General features: G+C 41.1%; 1 protein-coding gene across 5 annotated transcripts in view; it reads right to left on the bottom strand.

The window, feature by feature from the left end:
- Positions 1–3,667: 3,667 nt before the first annotated feature.
- Positions 3,668–16,495, bottom strand: part of ilf3.S (interleukin enhancer binding factor 3 S homeolog) — a 31,101-nt gene continuing 18,273 nt past the window's right edge. For 3 of the 5 annotated variants that reach the window (XM_018239497.2, NM_001090461.1, XM_018239496.2), the window contains exons 16-20: positions 16,325–16,457; positions 15,295–15,357; positions 7,702–8,109; positions 6,468–6,590; positions 3,668–4,881 (exon numbers count right to left, since the gene is read on the bottom strand). In XM_018239497.2, the coding sequence (XP_018094986.1) occupies positions 4,742–4,881; positions 6,468–6,590; positions 7,702–8,109; positions 15,295–15,357; positions 16,325–16,457 (867 nt within the window). In that variant the 3' untranslated portion in view covers positions 3,668–4,741. Of the gene's footprint in view, positions 4,882–6,467; positions 6,591–7,701; positions 8,110–14,272; positions 14,755–15,294; positions 15,358–16,324; positions 16,458–16,495 lie in introns of those variants that run through there. The other 2 variants (XM_018239499.2, XM_018239502.2) reach the window with 2 other exon arrangements.

Genomic DNA, 16,495 nt, shown 5'->3' with positions numbered 1-16,495 from the left:
TGAACACAAAATGCAGTTTTTAAATGAAGGTTTACGTTAAGGCTAGAAAACCCTCAAATAAAGCTGAATTACAACAATTCTGCAAAGACGAGTGGGCCAAAATTCCTCCAGAGCGCTGTAAAAGACTCGTTGCAAGTTATCGCAAACGCTTGATTGCAGTTATTGCTGCTAAGGGTGGCCCAACCAGTTATTGGGGTCAGGGGGCAATTACTTTTTCACACAGGTTTGGATTTCTTTTCTCCCTAAATAAAAACCCTCATTTAAAAAACAGGATTTTTTGATACTCACCGTTAAATCTGTTTCTCTGTAGTCATAAGGGGGACACAGGGACCGATGGGGTTAAGCTCCACCCTCCAGGAGGCAGGACACTTGGTAACAATTAATTAAGGGGCGTGCCGTGCTTGGCTTAACCCCGCACACAGTGCTAAACACTCAGTTTGTTCCAAAAAATTTTTAACCAGTATAACTGAACTATAACGTATGACAGAATGAAAGCCAGGGATTATCCTGGACACGACCATCAGGTCAACGGCTCGTCCTAGGGCGGGAAAGCCCTGTGTCCCCCTTATGACTACAGAGAAACAGATTTAACGGTGAGTATCAAAAAATCCTGTTTTCTCTGTCGTCTTAGGGGGACACAGGGACCGATGGGGACTTAACAAAGCAGTCCCAAAAACAGTAGGGTGGGACGAGCCAATTTAACTGATTTAGTGGAAGATAGACTGCAACACCTTGCGACCGAGGGAGGCCTCAGCCGACGAAGTTTTGTCGAGTCTGTAGAATTTAGTAAATGTATGAACAGAGGACCAGGTAGCTGCTTTGCAGATCTGATCCAATGAGGCAGCATTGCGCCATGCCGATGAGGCTCCCATTGCCCTCGTGGAATGAGCCTTGACACCTTGAGGTGGTGTTCTACCTTTTGACAGGTAGGCTTGGCAAATGGTTTGTTTGATCCATCTGGCGATGGTAGTCTTCGATGCTGGTAAACCTTTACGAGGTCCGGAAGGAATAACAAAAAGAGTTTGAGATCTCCGAAAGGGCTTTGACCGTTCAATGTACCACCGAAGTGCTCTGACTACGTCTAAATTGTGAAGACGTCGTTCCTTGTCATTATTTGGATCTGGACATAGTGATGGAACTATGATTTCCTGATTGATGTGGAAGGAAGACACAACTTTGGGTAGAAACGAAGGAACTGTCCGCAAAACTGCCTTGTCCTTGTGGAACACCAGAAAAGACGGATCACAGGATAGTGCACTCAGTTCAGACACCCGTCTGGTTGACGAAATTGCCACTAGAAACACAGTCTTGTAAATGAGCCATGTGTCGGAAATAGAACTCATGGGTTCGAATGGAGGGTCAAGTAGAGCCTCGAGCACGAGATTAAGATCCCAACCCGCGACGGGCGGTTGAAATGGAGGAGTGACGTGAGCCACTCCTTGCAGAAAAGTCCGGATGGAGTCCTCTGTTGCAAGACGATGTTGAAAAAGGACAGACAATGCAGATACTTGTACTTTTAATGAACTGAGCTTCAGACCTAACTGCAGGCCACGCTGTAAAAAGGACAACACTCTAGGTATGCTGAGTTCCAGAGGGGACAGGATGAGCTCTTCACACCAACTGTAATAGGAACGCCACACTCTGTGATAAGACTTGGAAGACGTGGGTTTACGTGCTTTTAGCATAGTTGAAATAACTTCTTCTGCTATCCCTTTTCTTCGCCAGATGGATGCTTCAATAGCCATCCCGTCAAAGCCAACAGTCCGGGATTGGGATGTGTCACTGGACCCTGACTGAGCAGATCTGGTCTGTGTTGTAGTCGGATTGGCTGTTCTATGGACATCTCTTGCAGATCGGAGAACCATGTTCTTCGAGGCCAATAGGGAGCTACCACAATTACCGTGATGGTTGATCTCCTGATCTTCTTGAGGACTCGAGGTAACATCGGCAGAGGAGGAAAGACGTATGCCAGGTCGAACGACCAAGACTGAGTCATGGCGTCCACTCCCTCCGCCATTGCGTCTCGGGAACGAGCGAAGAACCTGCGAACCTGCGAACCTTTCGATTGGCTCTGGACGCCATGAGGTCGATCTGTGGGGAGCCCCAGAAGCTGTCAGTATCTCCCCTGTGCGTTCCGCGCAGCCTGCCAGTCCTCTCCGTTGAGTGAGCGGGGACAAGATGGCCGCTGGAACGCATATGCGTTCCAGCGCGAGCGCGATCCAAAATGGCGACGCGCGCCAAAAAGAACAGCGCTCTGCAGGCGCCGGACTCCCCGCCCCTCCTCCATGTTAGTGCGGATCAGTGCGAAACTGCCTCTCCCTGCCCTCTGGCTCGGCTCCACACAATGCGCAGAACGCGCAGTACAAGCAGGGAAGCCAGCGTGTCAGTGCCTGTTCTCCCCTGCTCGACTGCAGGGAGAGGATGCTGTTTTCCCACTCCGGCTCCCTCACTGAAGGCAGCGGGGGGCACAAGCACAGGTGGGGAGGAGAGGAGGGGGGTGAGGTATTGAGCGGGGGGAGGGGGGGGCGGGGGGTTAACAGCTGGTGCCACCGTAGCAGGGAGGTTACAGGCAGGTGCCAGCCTACTTACCCCAATGGTAGGTTCACAACGGCCAGACCCTCTGCCAACCGAACGGAAGCCAGGCACTGTCTGGGTGGTCGGTATAGCCCTCAGGCTAGGTAATGACCCCGGTGAACATGATATGGTGGGGGCTAACCAAAAAGGATACAGGCAGCCCTGTTCCTGGTATCACCCCGGGTGCCAGCCTCAGCTAGCCGAAGAATCTTTCCTCACAGGGAAAATCCAACCTCCTGGTAGCAGGACACTTGAAAAACTGAGTGTTTAGCACTGTGTGCGGGGTTAAGCCAAGCACGGCACGCCCCTTAATTAATTGTTACCAAGTGTCCTGCCTCCTGGAGGGTGGAGCTTAACCCCATCGGTCCCTGTGTCCCCCTAAGACGACAGAGAAACTGCATTTTGTGTTTACTTGTGTTATCTTTGACTAATAGTTAAATGTGTTTGATGATCAGAAACATTTTGTGTGACAAACATGCAAAAGAATAAGAAATTAGGAAGGGGGCAAATAGTTTTTCACACCACTGTAAACAAATGTGTTGTATAGGTCATCAGGCTTTGCTGGATCCCCATTCTTTAAATAAAATAGGGTCTCACTCATACTTCGACCCTTTAAGTAACGATAAAAATAGGCTGCCCCCTGAAACCTGCCGAGTTCATGTAGAAGTCAATGACAGGTCTGTTTGAAGATGTGAATAGCCTTCATGACTTTTTTTTTTTTTTTTTATGAGGGAAAAACTCAGATAGAGTTCCACTATAATTCGATTTGTGTTTTCGGGTCTGAATTTTAGATGTTTGAGCTATTTCTTAAATAAGATACAAGTTGAGGTAAATTAAAAAAAAAAAACCTCTCACTGTACCTTTGATAAATCTGTCCCCTAATATCTATGCTGCTCTTATTTGTGTAAAAGTGTAGTTCCCTCAACAGGGCCACCGTCTAGTTTTTGACTTGTGAAAAGGCTGCAAGTTTCTAGTCTTGTATCAACTTTGCCTGGATTTTCCTTGGCAGAGGCAATACATCTGGCTTGTGCTGCACTGCTGATTAGTCATAGTTCATTTTTTTTGAAGGGGGGGGAGACAAAACTAAGACCACTTTTTTTTTTTTTTACATTTTATTCACCTATGTTTCGGTTCACTCCAGATACTGCCTGAATGATACGAGACATACAAAAAAACATCCCACTGTATTCTTAAAATAAACGCACTTATAAAATGGGGAAAAACAAAAAATGTCAAAAACACTAACGCATTAAAATACATAAAGCTTGTTAAAGTCACTTCACAGAATTATTTTAACGATGAGGAAATGGAGGCGAAAACGGATGAAGATTCTGCTCAAGGTTAAAACTTCCCTTACTTACAAAACAGGCTAAGTCCCCTCTTCCTATCCTGTGTGTAGCTCCTATCCTGTGTGTAGCTCCTATCCTGTGTGTAGCTCCTATCCTGTGTGTAGCTCCTATCCTGTGTGTAGCTCCTATCCTGTGTGTAGCTCCTATCCTGTGTGTAGCTCCTATCCTGTGTGTAGCTCCTATCCTGTGTGTAGCTCCTATCCTGTGTGTAGCAGTGATAGTGCCAAATACAAGCTGGACAGTGAAAGTGATGCCCAAGAGCTGTTATACCAGATTCTCAGTCTTCCATGGGGTAGTGCAAAACCTTATTTGCTTGGGGTTATGAATTGTACATGTGCTAACAATAAAAAGATAGTAAACATACAATATCTGTACACAACCGCTCATACTGCCACATCACTGCTACACATAGAAAGGAGGGTGTAAGTCGAATCCCAAGACCAGAAAGGTTTTGTTAAGCTTATTTTTAGCCTTCATTGACTACATCCTTCCCCCCTGAAATATTACGATGCATTTCCAAGACCACGTTCTCTACAGTTCCAAGTTCAACAATTATACGACAAGGGCTGATAAAAAAAAAACCCACAAACCTTACACGTTACAGACAAGGCTGTTTCCAAGAGTTTTGACAATACGGCTGAGGGACCAATTTGAGAAGATGTGGAAATAAAAAAAAGAGAGGGAGAGTGATGCCGTTACATAAAAGCACTACAACAAGGAGGTGGTTAAGAGCAGAACATCCCTTAATGGTGTGTTAAAACGAGAAGTGGTAACAAAAGCTTGGGACTCCTTGTAGGGAGATGATTGGACGAGAGAGTTTATCGGTACTGGTAGCTCATGTTGTGTTCTGTATTCCTGCTGTAACTCCCAGCTCCTCCCTGAGGCTGCTGGTAATTATTTGGAGGGCCACTGTAGTTCTGTCCGGGGGGACCTTGATTGTAATTAGACTGCGTGTAACCTAGAAAGATAGTTCATTTCATTAACATACAAAGCCAAGAACATTCAGATACATTTTTATTTTAAGTTTTACCAACTATCAAGTAATTAAATCTTAAAATAAGCTAACTGTACTTCAAGTGACTCAAAACTGCCAAATAGATTAATTTAGACCAAATTAAACCAACTTTTACATTTTCCATACAAAAATGTAATTGTGGATGGCTCAACACTGTTGAGTCTCTATGGGAAGATGACATTTTCAAAACAACACTTAAGTGCACCCTAAGGAACCCTGTGCTAAAAATCTATTGAAGGATAAGTAAACCTTTAAAATAAGTGAATGTAAAATTGCTATTCTAAGCACTTTTGCAATTTACATTCATTATTTTCTTTAAATTCCAAGATATTAAGGGATACATGTACTGTTAATATGAATGAATTTTGTTACAACAGCGCCACCTGCTGGTCAGTTTCCCACCAGTCTGACCACCAAGTAGTCAAGGAAGTTGTCAGGAGAAAGAAAGAAGCTGCTCTGATGTTCTTCTGCTTAGGAAAGATGTGATAGAGGTTTCTAATTGTTTTCCTAAGCAGAAGAACATCAGAGCAGCCTCTTTCTTTCTCCTGACAACTTCCTTGACTACTTGGCGGTCGGACTGGTGGTAAACTGTTGTGCTGTTAATATAAATTTAATTGTTACATGTATCCCTTAATATATTGAAATTAAAAGAAAAAAAATTACGTAAATTACAAAAGTGCTTAGAATAGCGAAATCATCTCACTTACTCACTTATTTTAAAGGTTTACTTATCCTTTACTTATCCTTTAACAGCAAACCATTCTAGTATTAAAAGTTTAACAATCAAAATTCCAGACAAACCATTTTAGTTTAAAGGGGAACTATCACGAACATTTAATATTAGCTTCATCATGCTGAAATAAGAAACTTTCTAAATACAATCAATTAAATATTCTGCATCTTTTCTGAAATAATCAAGTTTATCTTCACTATTCCTCTCTCAGCATCTGTTTCTCTTCATTCTCTCTTCATGCAGCAGTTGGGTGTGGATATTCATTAAAAGTTAGACCCAATATATTTTATGGGGGGTGTCCTTTTTTAGAGCGCACTAAAATAACAGATTCCAGTTGCAAACAAAATAACTGCCTTTTGCACAAATCCTGCATGTAGAGAGACATGATGTATTAGAGCTCACGTATTAGAGCTCACTATTAAAATCACCAGACATCTTCTAGGCAAAAGGAGCCCCCCTATAAGATATATTGGATGTAACTGTCAATGAATATCTGACACCCAACTGCTGCATGAAGACAGAATGAAGAGAAAGATGCTGAGAGAGGGATAGTGAAGATAAACTTGATTTCAGAAACGATACAGAATATTTAATTGATTGTATTTAGAAAGTCTTATTTTAGTGTGCTGAAGCTAATATTAAATTTATTTTTGTGGCAGCTTCCCTTTAAATAGTAAAATAAGCAATGTTCAAGGCACACAGTGGGATAGCAATACAATAAACCATTAAAATCATGACAGCATCCTAAAACACTCCCGCTAATTTTAAGGGAGGTTGGCACTAAATAGCTTCTTGCCTTGGTACGTCGAAGTACTGCTGGCTCCACCATAGCCGGAGTGTGCGCCTGTGTTGTAACCAGAGCTTGGCGCTGTGTAAGAGCTGCCGCCTCGCCCTCCTGCACCCTCTCCACTGCCGTACCCTAAAGATCAGGGAGAGTTTAGAACATGGAACACCAATGCTACCCACATTTTATAGAATTCAAGTGGTTAAAAATTATTTTGTGAAGTGGGAGAGAGTTCGGGCCAGTTTGTGGGTCATTTAAAAGCAACTGTTCAGTGTAAAAATGAAGTTGGCTAAAAAGGAGTGGGGGAAAAAAAGTTCTAATATAGTTAGCCAAAAATGTTTAATGGTATAAAGGCTGTAATGAACAGAGACTAATAGCCAGAGCACTGCAGCCTCCCTTTGCAGCTCTCTTGTTACCAGTCAGTAGCTTGAAGGAAAGCCATACGGGTCACAACTGTTTAGTGAAGTTTGCGTTTGATCCTTAGCACTCAGATCAGATTCAAAAGCAAAACTAACTGAACAGTTATCTCTCATGTGGCCTTCAAGCTACAAAGGAGAGAGAAGTGTTTCGGATTATATGTTAGCCAAAGGGGCAATGTACAAATGCTGCAGTGAGTCTAACTATTAGAAGCCTTTTTCTTTCGGACAGACTATTTACCCAGTACTTTAAAGGAACAATTGAGTGTAAAAATTAAAACTGGGTAAATAGATAGGCTGTGCAAAATAAAAAATGTTTCTAATATAATTAGGCAAAAATTTAATGTATAAAGGCTGGAGTGACTGGATGTCTAACATAATAGCCAGAACACTCAGAGCTGAAAAGCAGGAAGTAGTTAGTCAGTGACTATAAGGGGGGCCACATGGGACATAACTGTTGCTTTTGAATCTGAGCTGAATGCTGAGGATCAATTACAAACTCACTGACCAGTTATGTCCCATGTGCCCCCCCCTCAAGTCTCTGATTGGTTACTGCCGGGTAACCAATCAGTAGAAAGCAAGAGAGCTGAAAAGCAGGAAGTAGTGTTCTGGCTATTATGTTACACATCCAGTCACTCCAGCCTTTATACATTACATTTTTAACTAACTACATTAGAAACACTTTTTATTTTGCAGAGCCTATTTACCCAGTTTTCATTTTTACACTGAACAATTCCTGTAATGTGTATACCAGAATAATTTTGACTGGCGATTTTTTTCAGGTGCATGTTATCCACAAGGTAACAGCTCACCAAAACACCATTACTTACCAGGGGCTGTACCGCCTGTGTAAGAGTTGGAGTAGTTGTAAGATCCACCACTTCCAGCTCCCTGTGCCCCCTGGTTATAGCCACCTTTTTGTTTCTGAGGTGGCCCATAGTTGCTGTACTGATTCTGGTTGTAAGTCTGCTGCTGCTGTTGTTGCTGCTGCTGCTGCTGTCCACCTTGATGGCCCTGGTAGCCTTGGTTATAGGAAGGTTTGGGAGGGTTGCTGGCATGCTGTGGGGGCGGTTGTTGTTGCTGCTGTTGTTGAGGAGGGGGTGGCTTCTTGTTTACAAAAGGTTTTGGTGGAGTAGGTGCACTATAACTGTCCCCCTGATAGTAAGAGCTGTACCCACCAGTTCCTGCACCACCCCCTCCTGCATTGCCTGAAGCTCCTCCATTGCTATAGAACTGACCTGCAACATAGAAATGCAGTGATCACAAAAAAATGACAGGAAAATAAGTTTGCACAATATCGGACAAATAGCAAGTTAATCTTTCAATATTTTAAAACGCTTTTGGCATGCAGTGTGGACAACTCTCCAATCTACATGTCAAACAATAAGCTGCAGGTACGAGAGGGTCAAGCTGCCGGTACGAGAGGGTCAAGCTGCCGGTAAGACGGGATCAAGTTGCAGGTAAGAGAGGATCAAGTTGCAGGTAAGAGAGGATCAAGTTGCAAGAAAGAGGATCAAGTTGCAAGAAAGAAAGATCAAGTTCAGATTCAATTAGTGCCCCCTCACCTCCAGTTGGCAACTTGGCTGGCAGGCCCCAGCCCATTTCTAGCTTTACTTAAAGGGGGTTTTCATCTTTAAAGTTAACTTTTAGTATGATGTAGAGAGTGATATTCTGAGACAATTTGCAATTGGTTTTCATTTGTGGTTTTTAAATTATTTCGCTGCTCTCCAATTTGCAATTTCAGCAGTCTGGTTGCTAGGGTCCAAATTACCCTAACAACCATACACTGATTTTATTAAGAGACTGGAATATGAATAAGAGAGGCCTGACTAGAAAGATGAATAATAAATGTGGCAATAACAATACATTTGTAGCCTTACAGAGCATGTGGTTAGCTGGGGTCAGTGACCCCCAATTGAAAGCTGGAAAGCATCAGGAGAAGGGAAATTATTGAAAAACTAATTTAAATTTCTTAGCTTTAGTCATTCTATAATATATTAAAAGTTAATCTAAAGGTGAACCACCCCTTTAAAACAGAGGCATATGATAATCTTGTGGGCATAAGATATTGCAGCATAGGTAAGGAGCAAAATGAACCACACACCCCTTTGGACAAACTGGAGAGTTAATGTGAATTTTTGTATGATTAAGAACAGTCTGTTAAAGACACTTAAATTGGTCATTAAGGTGGACATAGACATTAACCTCCATTTGTAATATAAGGTACTAAGTATGCCCAGTAGCAGCAACCAATAAGATGCTTGCATTTCAAAAGGTAACCAGTAAATCCTACAGTAGATAAGATAAGTACTACTATAGTTTATATAAACAAGCTGCTGCGTAGCCATGGGGGCAGCCATTCAAGCACAGGATACACAGTAGATAACAGATAAGTGCTACTATAGTTTATATAAACAAGCTGCTGTGTAGCCATGGGGGCAGCCATTCAAGCACAGGATAGACAGTAGATAAGATAAGTACTACTATAGTTTATATAAAGAAGCTGCTGTGTAGCCATGGGGGCAGCCATTCAAACACAGGATACACAGTAGATAACAGATAAGTACTACTATAGTTTATATAAACAAGCTGCTGTGTAGCCATGGGGCAGCCATTCAAGCACAGGATACACAGTAGATAACAGATAAGTACTACTATAGTTTATATAAACAAGCTGCTGTGTAGCCATGGGGCAGCCATTCAAGCACAGGATACACAGTAGATAACAGACAAGTACTACTATAGTTTATATAAACAAGCTGCTGTGTAGCCATGGGGCAGCCATTCAAGCACAGGATACACAGTAGATAACAGATAAGTACTACTATAGTTTATATAAACAAGCTGCTGTGTAGCCATGGGGCAGCCATTCAAGCACAGGATACACAGTAGATAACAGATAAGTGCTACTATAGTTTATATAAACAAGCTGCTGTGTAGCCATGGGGGCAGCCATTCAAGCACAGGATATACAGTAGATAACAGATAAGTACTACTATAGTTTATATAAAGAAGCTGCTGTGTAGCCATGGGGGCAGCCATTCAAACACAGGATACACAGTAGATAACAGATAAGTACTACTATAGTTTATATAAACAAGCTGCTGTGTAGCCATGGGCAGCCATTCAAGCACAGGATACACAGTAGATAACAGACAAGTACTACTATAGTTTATATAAACAAGCTGCTGTGTAGCCATGGGGCAGCCATTCAAGCACAGGATACACAGTAGATAACAGATAAGTACTACTATAGTTTATATAAACAAGCTGCTGTGTAGCCATGGGGGCAGCCATTCAAGCACAGGATACACAGTAGATAACAGACAAGTACTACTATAGTTTATATAAACAAGCTGCTGTGTAGCCATGGGGCAGCCATTCAAGCACAGGATACACAGTAGATAACAGATAAGTACTACTATAGTTTATATAAACAAGCTGCTGTGTAGCCATGGGGGCAGCCATTCAAGCACAGGATACACAGTAGATAACAGATAAGTACTACTATAGTTTATATAAACAAGCTGCTGTGTAGCCATGGGGCAGCCATTCAAGCACAGGATACACAGTAGATAACAGACAAGTACTACTATAGTTTATATAAACAAGCTGCTGTGTAGCCATGGGGCAGCCATTCAAGCACAGGATACACAGTAGATAACAGATAAGTACTACTATAGTTTATATAAACAAGCTGCTGTGTAGCCATGGGGGCAGCCATTCAAGCACAGGATACACAGTAGATAACAGACAAGTACTACTATAGTTTATATAAACAAGCTGCTGTGTAGCCATGGGGCAGCCATTCAAGCACAGGATACACAGTAGATAACAGATAAGTACTACTATAGTTTATATAAACAAGCTGCTGTGTAGCCATGGGGGCAGCCATTCAAGCACAGGATACACAGTAGATAACAGATAAGTACTACAAGCACCACGTGTATATAACCAGGGAGCAGCATCATGATTCAGGTACAGAGAAATACTTTGGCTACATCACATTTGTATCCCAAAAAGAACAGAGAAATTCCTTTATTAACCAGGAGAACATGGAACTGCATGATAATATGCAGCAATAACTAACCTCATCACGTATGTGAAAATCAGTCAAACAATTCCTAAAAGTCCCTTTTAACTTTAGAAATAAACTTACAGATCAGAAGCAGGGACTTTTGCATTTACTAGAATGTTAACAGAATCCAAAGTCTCTTATTATCTATGTTGCCTTTTTTTTTTAGAGATTGTTAGCCTTTTTTGTAGAGCCCTCTTTTTTGTTTAGTATAAGATGAGCATGCTGCTTGTATACACCCACATATTGCCACTTAGAGGTCAATCAATGCACATACGTACTGCGCTATATTGTAATGGGGAACTAGAATGAAAATTTAATAGAAGCCTCCGCATACTGAAAAACTTTCTAAATACAGTCAAAAGTTTATCTTCACTATTCCTCTCAGCATCCGTTTCTCTTCATTCTCTCTGCATTCAGCAGTTGGTGTCAGATATTCACTGACCGTTACATCCAATATATCTTACAGGGGGCTCCTTTTGTCTAGAAGCATGGATGCAACGAATCAAGGATTTGGTCTTTCAGCAGGGTTCGGATGCAGCCAAATCCTTGCGCCTGGCCGAACCAAATTTGCATATGTAAATTAGGGGCACATAGGGATGTTTTTACAACTAAAGAATTTTCCCCACATTGTCCCTGCCCCTAATTTGCATATGCAAATTAGGATTCGGTTCAGCTGAATCTTTCACCAAGGATTCGGCCGAATTCGGTGCAGCCCTATCTAGAAGATGTATTAGAGCTCACTATTAAAATCACCAGACATCATGTCTCTCTACATACATGCAGGATCACCAGACATGTCTCTCTACATGCAGGATTTGTGCAAAAGTCAGTTATTTTGTTAGATTTTCTCTGTACTGGAATCAGTTAAAGCTTACTCAAATAATACATCTGCTAGGAAAGGAAGCTCCCCTATAAGATATATTGGATCTAACTGTCAATGAATATCTGACACCCAACTGCTGCATGAAGAGAGAATGAAGAGAAACAGATGCTGAGAGAGGAATAGTGAAATTAAACGTATTTCAAAAACAATGCAGAATTTCTAATTGATAGTATTTAGAAAGTTTCTTATTTCAGGAAGCTTATATTAACTTCATTCTCACGATAGTTCCCCTTTCTATTAAAGGAGAAGGAAAGGTTAAAACTAAGTAAGCCTTATCAGAAAGGTCCATCTAAATATACCAGTAAACCCCCAAAGTAGTGCTGCTCTGAGTCCCCTGTCAAAAGAAACACAGCATTTCGTTCCTTCTATTGTGTACACATGGGCTTCTGTATCAGACTTCCTGCCTTCAGCTTAAACCTCATTGCCCTGGGCAAGAGCATGCTCAGTTTGCTCCTCTCCGCCCACTTCTCCCTTCTCTACTGTAATCTGAGCCCAGAGCAGGGAGAGACTCAGGCAGGAAGTGATGTCACACCACATTAATACTGCAGCTCCTATTCTAAACAAACAGAGTTTCTAGAGCTTTTTACTCAGGTATGGTAAAACATTCTACAGAATAAATATAGCATTCTAGCTTGCACTATTGCAGCTAATCTATTGGCAATAAAATGCCTCTGTAGCTTTCCTTCTCCTTTAAAACACAGTTAATTAGGGCAGCCAGAATGAAATGAATTCACTCATAAGAGCACAATGAGCCAAATAAACGTCAATTTGGTACAGCAAGATACTTCCACAAGTATAGTTTTAGCAAACCTCTCTGCTCAAGCAGCTTGATAAGTTAGGGGGTATAAACCTGCCACACTGCAAAGGCCTTTCAGACAACCAAAAAGAATTCGAAACCTCACATCTTTCCTAAGCAGAACATCAGAGCAGCCTCTTTCTTTCTCCTGACAACTTCCTTGGTGGTCAGACTGGTGGGAAACTGACCAGCAGGTGGCGCTGTTGTAACAATTCATTCATATTAACAGCACATGTATCCCTTAATATCTTGGAATAGATCTAATAATGAATGTAAATTACAAAAGTGCTTAGAACAGCACCCTCATCAATTTTACACTCACTTATTTAAAAGGTTTAATACCAGGAGGTACACCGCTAAAATCTGCAGAGAAGGGTCATTGCACAAGAGGTTATGCCAGAGCACAACTATTTCGGAGGGGTGTCCAAGGTCAGGATGAAATCATGATGCTGACATTAGTATTATACATTACAGCTTTGATTTCCGTCCCAATAACTCAAGAGTAGGAGTTGTAGAACCAAGAGTTTGTTGTGAACCCACAACTGCAAATAAGCACAGGGTTTCTATGTAGCATCACGTGACCTGAATCGCAAAGATGACTGTACAATTTTAACATTCCCAACAATTTTATATTAAAGTTCCCCTTGAAGGACAAAGACACATTGTCCCAGGAGCAACAAGTAGGTCAAATGGCAGGAAAAAATAAAATTTATAGAAGCAACCACAGCAACATTTGTAAAACAAGTGAATGTGGGTGATTTTGAATTGTTTTCTGCCCTTGGATCAAAAATTCAGAATTTCCCTTTGTGTGAGACACTCTGTTAACCAACCTTGATGCCATTTAAATGGCTTGAGGACTGAACAGAATCTGTAGCAAGACTTAGAGGTTGATCACCCTTGAATTAACTTTTCGTATGATATAGAGTGATATTCTGAGACAATTTGCAATTGGTTTTCATTTTACTACTTGTTTTAAGTTATTTAGCTTTTCATTCAGCAGCTCTCTTGTTTGTAATTTCAGCCATCTGGTTGCTAGGGTCCAAATCACCATAGCAACCATACATTGCTTTGAATAAGAGTGGAATATAAATAGGAGAGGCCTGAATAGAAAGGATCGAGTAGCCTTAGAGCTTTTGTTTTTAGATGGGGTCAGTGACCCCCATTTGAAAGCCGGAATGAGTCAGAAGGCAAATAATTCAAACACTAAATTTCTCCTCGATTTTTCCTCCCTGCCTTCTAAAGGAGATAGCCAGGGAGGAGAAATAGAGCGCCACACAATGGATTGTTACCCTGTCACCTTTTCTGAAGAGGAGCGTAAGCGGAGTATCGGTAAGTTATTTCTTGCAATTTTAAAGTTAAATAAGCCTTGGTGGGTTTTTTCCCCCTTATATACAAACATTTTGTAAAAAAAATTTGATGTTACTGCTACTTAAAAGAACCTATGGCGCTCCTGCTATTAGGCTGCTCATTGGTGAATTAGCCCTTCCAAGTTGCAGGGAAGCAGGGAATTCTGCAACAGTTGGGATGCCAAAGGTTACCCATATTAGCAGTTCTAAAATAGATGCTTTAAAAAGGAAAAATACAGCTAATTTCAGAAAAGCACTGAACCCAAAGCAAGATGTACAAAAAGGAGCTTATCCACAGTAGTTTTAACAAGGTTTATTAAAACATGACCACGTCAAAAATCCAAAACAAATGAATACAACTTTAAGACAATAAAAACACTTAAGATTTCAGTAAAAAAAAATAAGTTTTAAAAAAAATGTTAAAGTGCCCTTAAAGCTATGCTTCAAGAACAGTGGCTTCAGTTTATAGAGAAACGAAGAGTGCAGTAACTGGCCAATTTAAAATCTCGTTCCGGCATTAAAAATGTCCCAGGGAAGGTTATCTGCCAAAACTGTATACATTGCCATGGGATTAAAGTCAGAAAGCTTGAGGTGTGCATCCGAGAACTCGGTCATGTACAAGGGAAAGGGAGATGGAAAAATAAAAAAAAAGTAGAACGTTCTTGGCTTTGTACTTCAAGAGACTGGATTTAAAAGGTGTTGTGTGTGGGTACAATACTCTAGAGATGGTCTAGGCTGATGCAAAATCATGATAACCGTAGCAGTCTGTGAAAAAGTCACCTACAAAAAGGGGGAGACAGCAGAGAAAAAAAAAAAAAAGAATTAGAATTCTTTTGTAAAGGGGCACTAAGCCACAATTTTTGTACAATGTTTTAGATTTCTCTGCTCCCGTCTCCCCCTCCCACTAAAAATCTAGGTGCTGCTCCAAGTGGTGAAAAAGGGGGAAAGGCATAAATGAGGATGTGAGTTGTATGTGGTCTCACTTTGTTAAACCAAAGCAGAGAAATGTAAAAAAACGACAAACAGCACTATGCATAAACTAGAATGCATTTGACAAATAGGCTGCTTTTCCACAGATAACTCAGAAGAGCTGACCAAAGTCAACTATCTCCATCTGAATGTTCTACATCACTAGTGTTCTTTACATTTGCAAGAGTCAGGTTGTCAGCCTTTATAATCTAGAAAGTATACACAGCCTTTGATCAGCCCCTCAGGGCTGAAGTAAAGCAAGTTATTGGTGAAAAACAAAATGTGTACAAACAGGAGAGGATTAGAGTAAAATCAGTATTTAAGCAAGTTATGTTGTAGAAGTGAACTTACTGTATCCTGCTGTTGCAGAAGTTTGATAGTTGTAGTTTCCACCATAACCTCCACCATAGCCACCTATTGAAGGGGAAAGGTGATATATTTAGGAGGCAAGAGTGCAAGTCATCACACTAAAATAGGGCAGAAAAAACCCTAAACCAACAGGGACCACTTCATTTATGCAGTACGCCTCCAATTGTTCAAAATGAGTGCAATAAGGCTTAAGCCGAATTTTTAGCCTACTCTCCCCTATATTCTAGGAGGGGTCCCCAACAATTTTTACCCGTTCGCCACACACATGTAAAAGGAGTTTGGGAGCAACACAAAAAAATTTTTTCCTGGTGGTGCCAATAATGGGTTGAGATTGGCTTTTTGGTAGCTGGACAGCAGTCCAGATAAATCTGCTGCGAATAAGCAGAATAGAGGACTAGAAGAAAGTTAAAGGGGAACCATCTTAAAAATTCAATGTAAGATGAAGTTTTCTAAATATGATCAATTTCAGAAACTGTACATAATTTTTAAGTTAATGTTCACTATCCCTCTTCGCATCTGTTTCTCTTCATTCTGTTTTTTTATGCAGCAGTTTGGTTTTTAGATAATCTAGTTAGATCCAATATATCTTATGCCTAGATGTTTTAAAGCTCATTATTAAAATCACCAGACATCATGTCTCTCTACATGCAGAATTTGTGCAAAAGGCAGTTACATTGTTTGTACTGGAATCAGTTATTTGAGCAAGCTCTAATACATCTGCTAGGAAAAGAAGCCCATCTATAAGATATATTGGATCATTCATCTGACACCCAAATGCTGCATGAAGACAGAACGGAGAGAAACAGATGCGGAGAGAGGAATAGTGAACTTAAACTTGATTTCAGAAATTATGCAGAATATTTACAAAGTTTCTTATTTCAGTATGATAAAGCTTATATTAAATTTTCATTTTTGCTATAGCTCCCTTTAAGTGTGGCACTCATGCACCCCCTTCAAGCAAATTTTCCAGAAATATCACGGATTACTGCATTTAATATGTACCAGAACCTACCTGAATTCATGTAGCCGCCACCAAATCCACCTCGGCCTCTTCCTCTACCACGATTCATTCCTCCTCTACCACGACCTCTCATGGCTTGGGGAGGGGGTACCTCACTGTACATCATTCCAAAACCTTGATTATGCTGTGAAACGAGAAAGGTCCTCTGTCAAGATTTTCTAA

The sequence above is a fragment of the Xenopus laevis genome, chromosome 3S, assembly GCF_017654675.1.
Source record: "Xenopus laevis strain J_2021 chromosome 3S, Xenopus_laevis_v10.1, whole genome shotgun sequence".
NCBI lineage: Eukaryota > Metazoa > Chordata > Amphibia > Anura > Pipidae > Xenopus > Xenopus laevis.
Note: the sequence above shows the minus strand (reverse complement) of the source record. Positions and strands in the feature narration are given on the sequence as shown.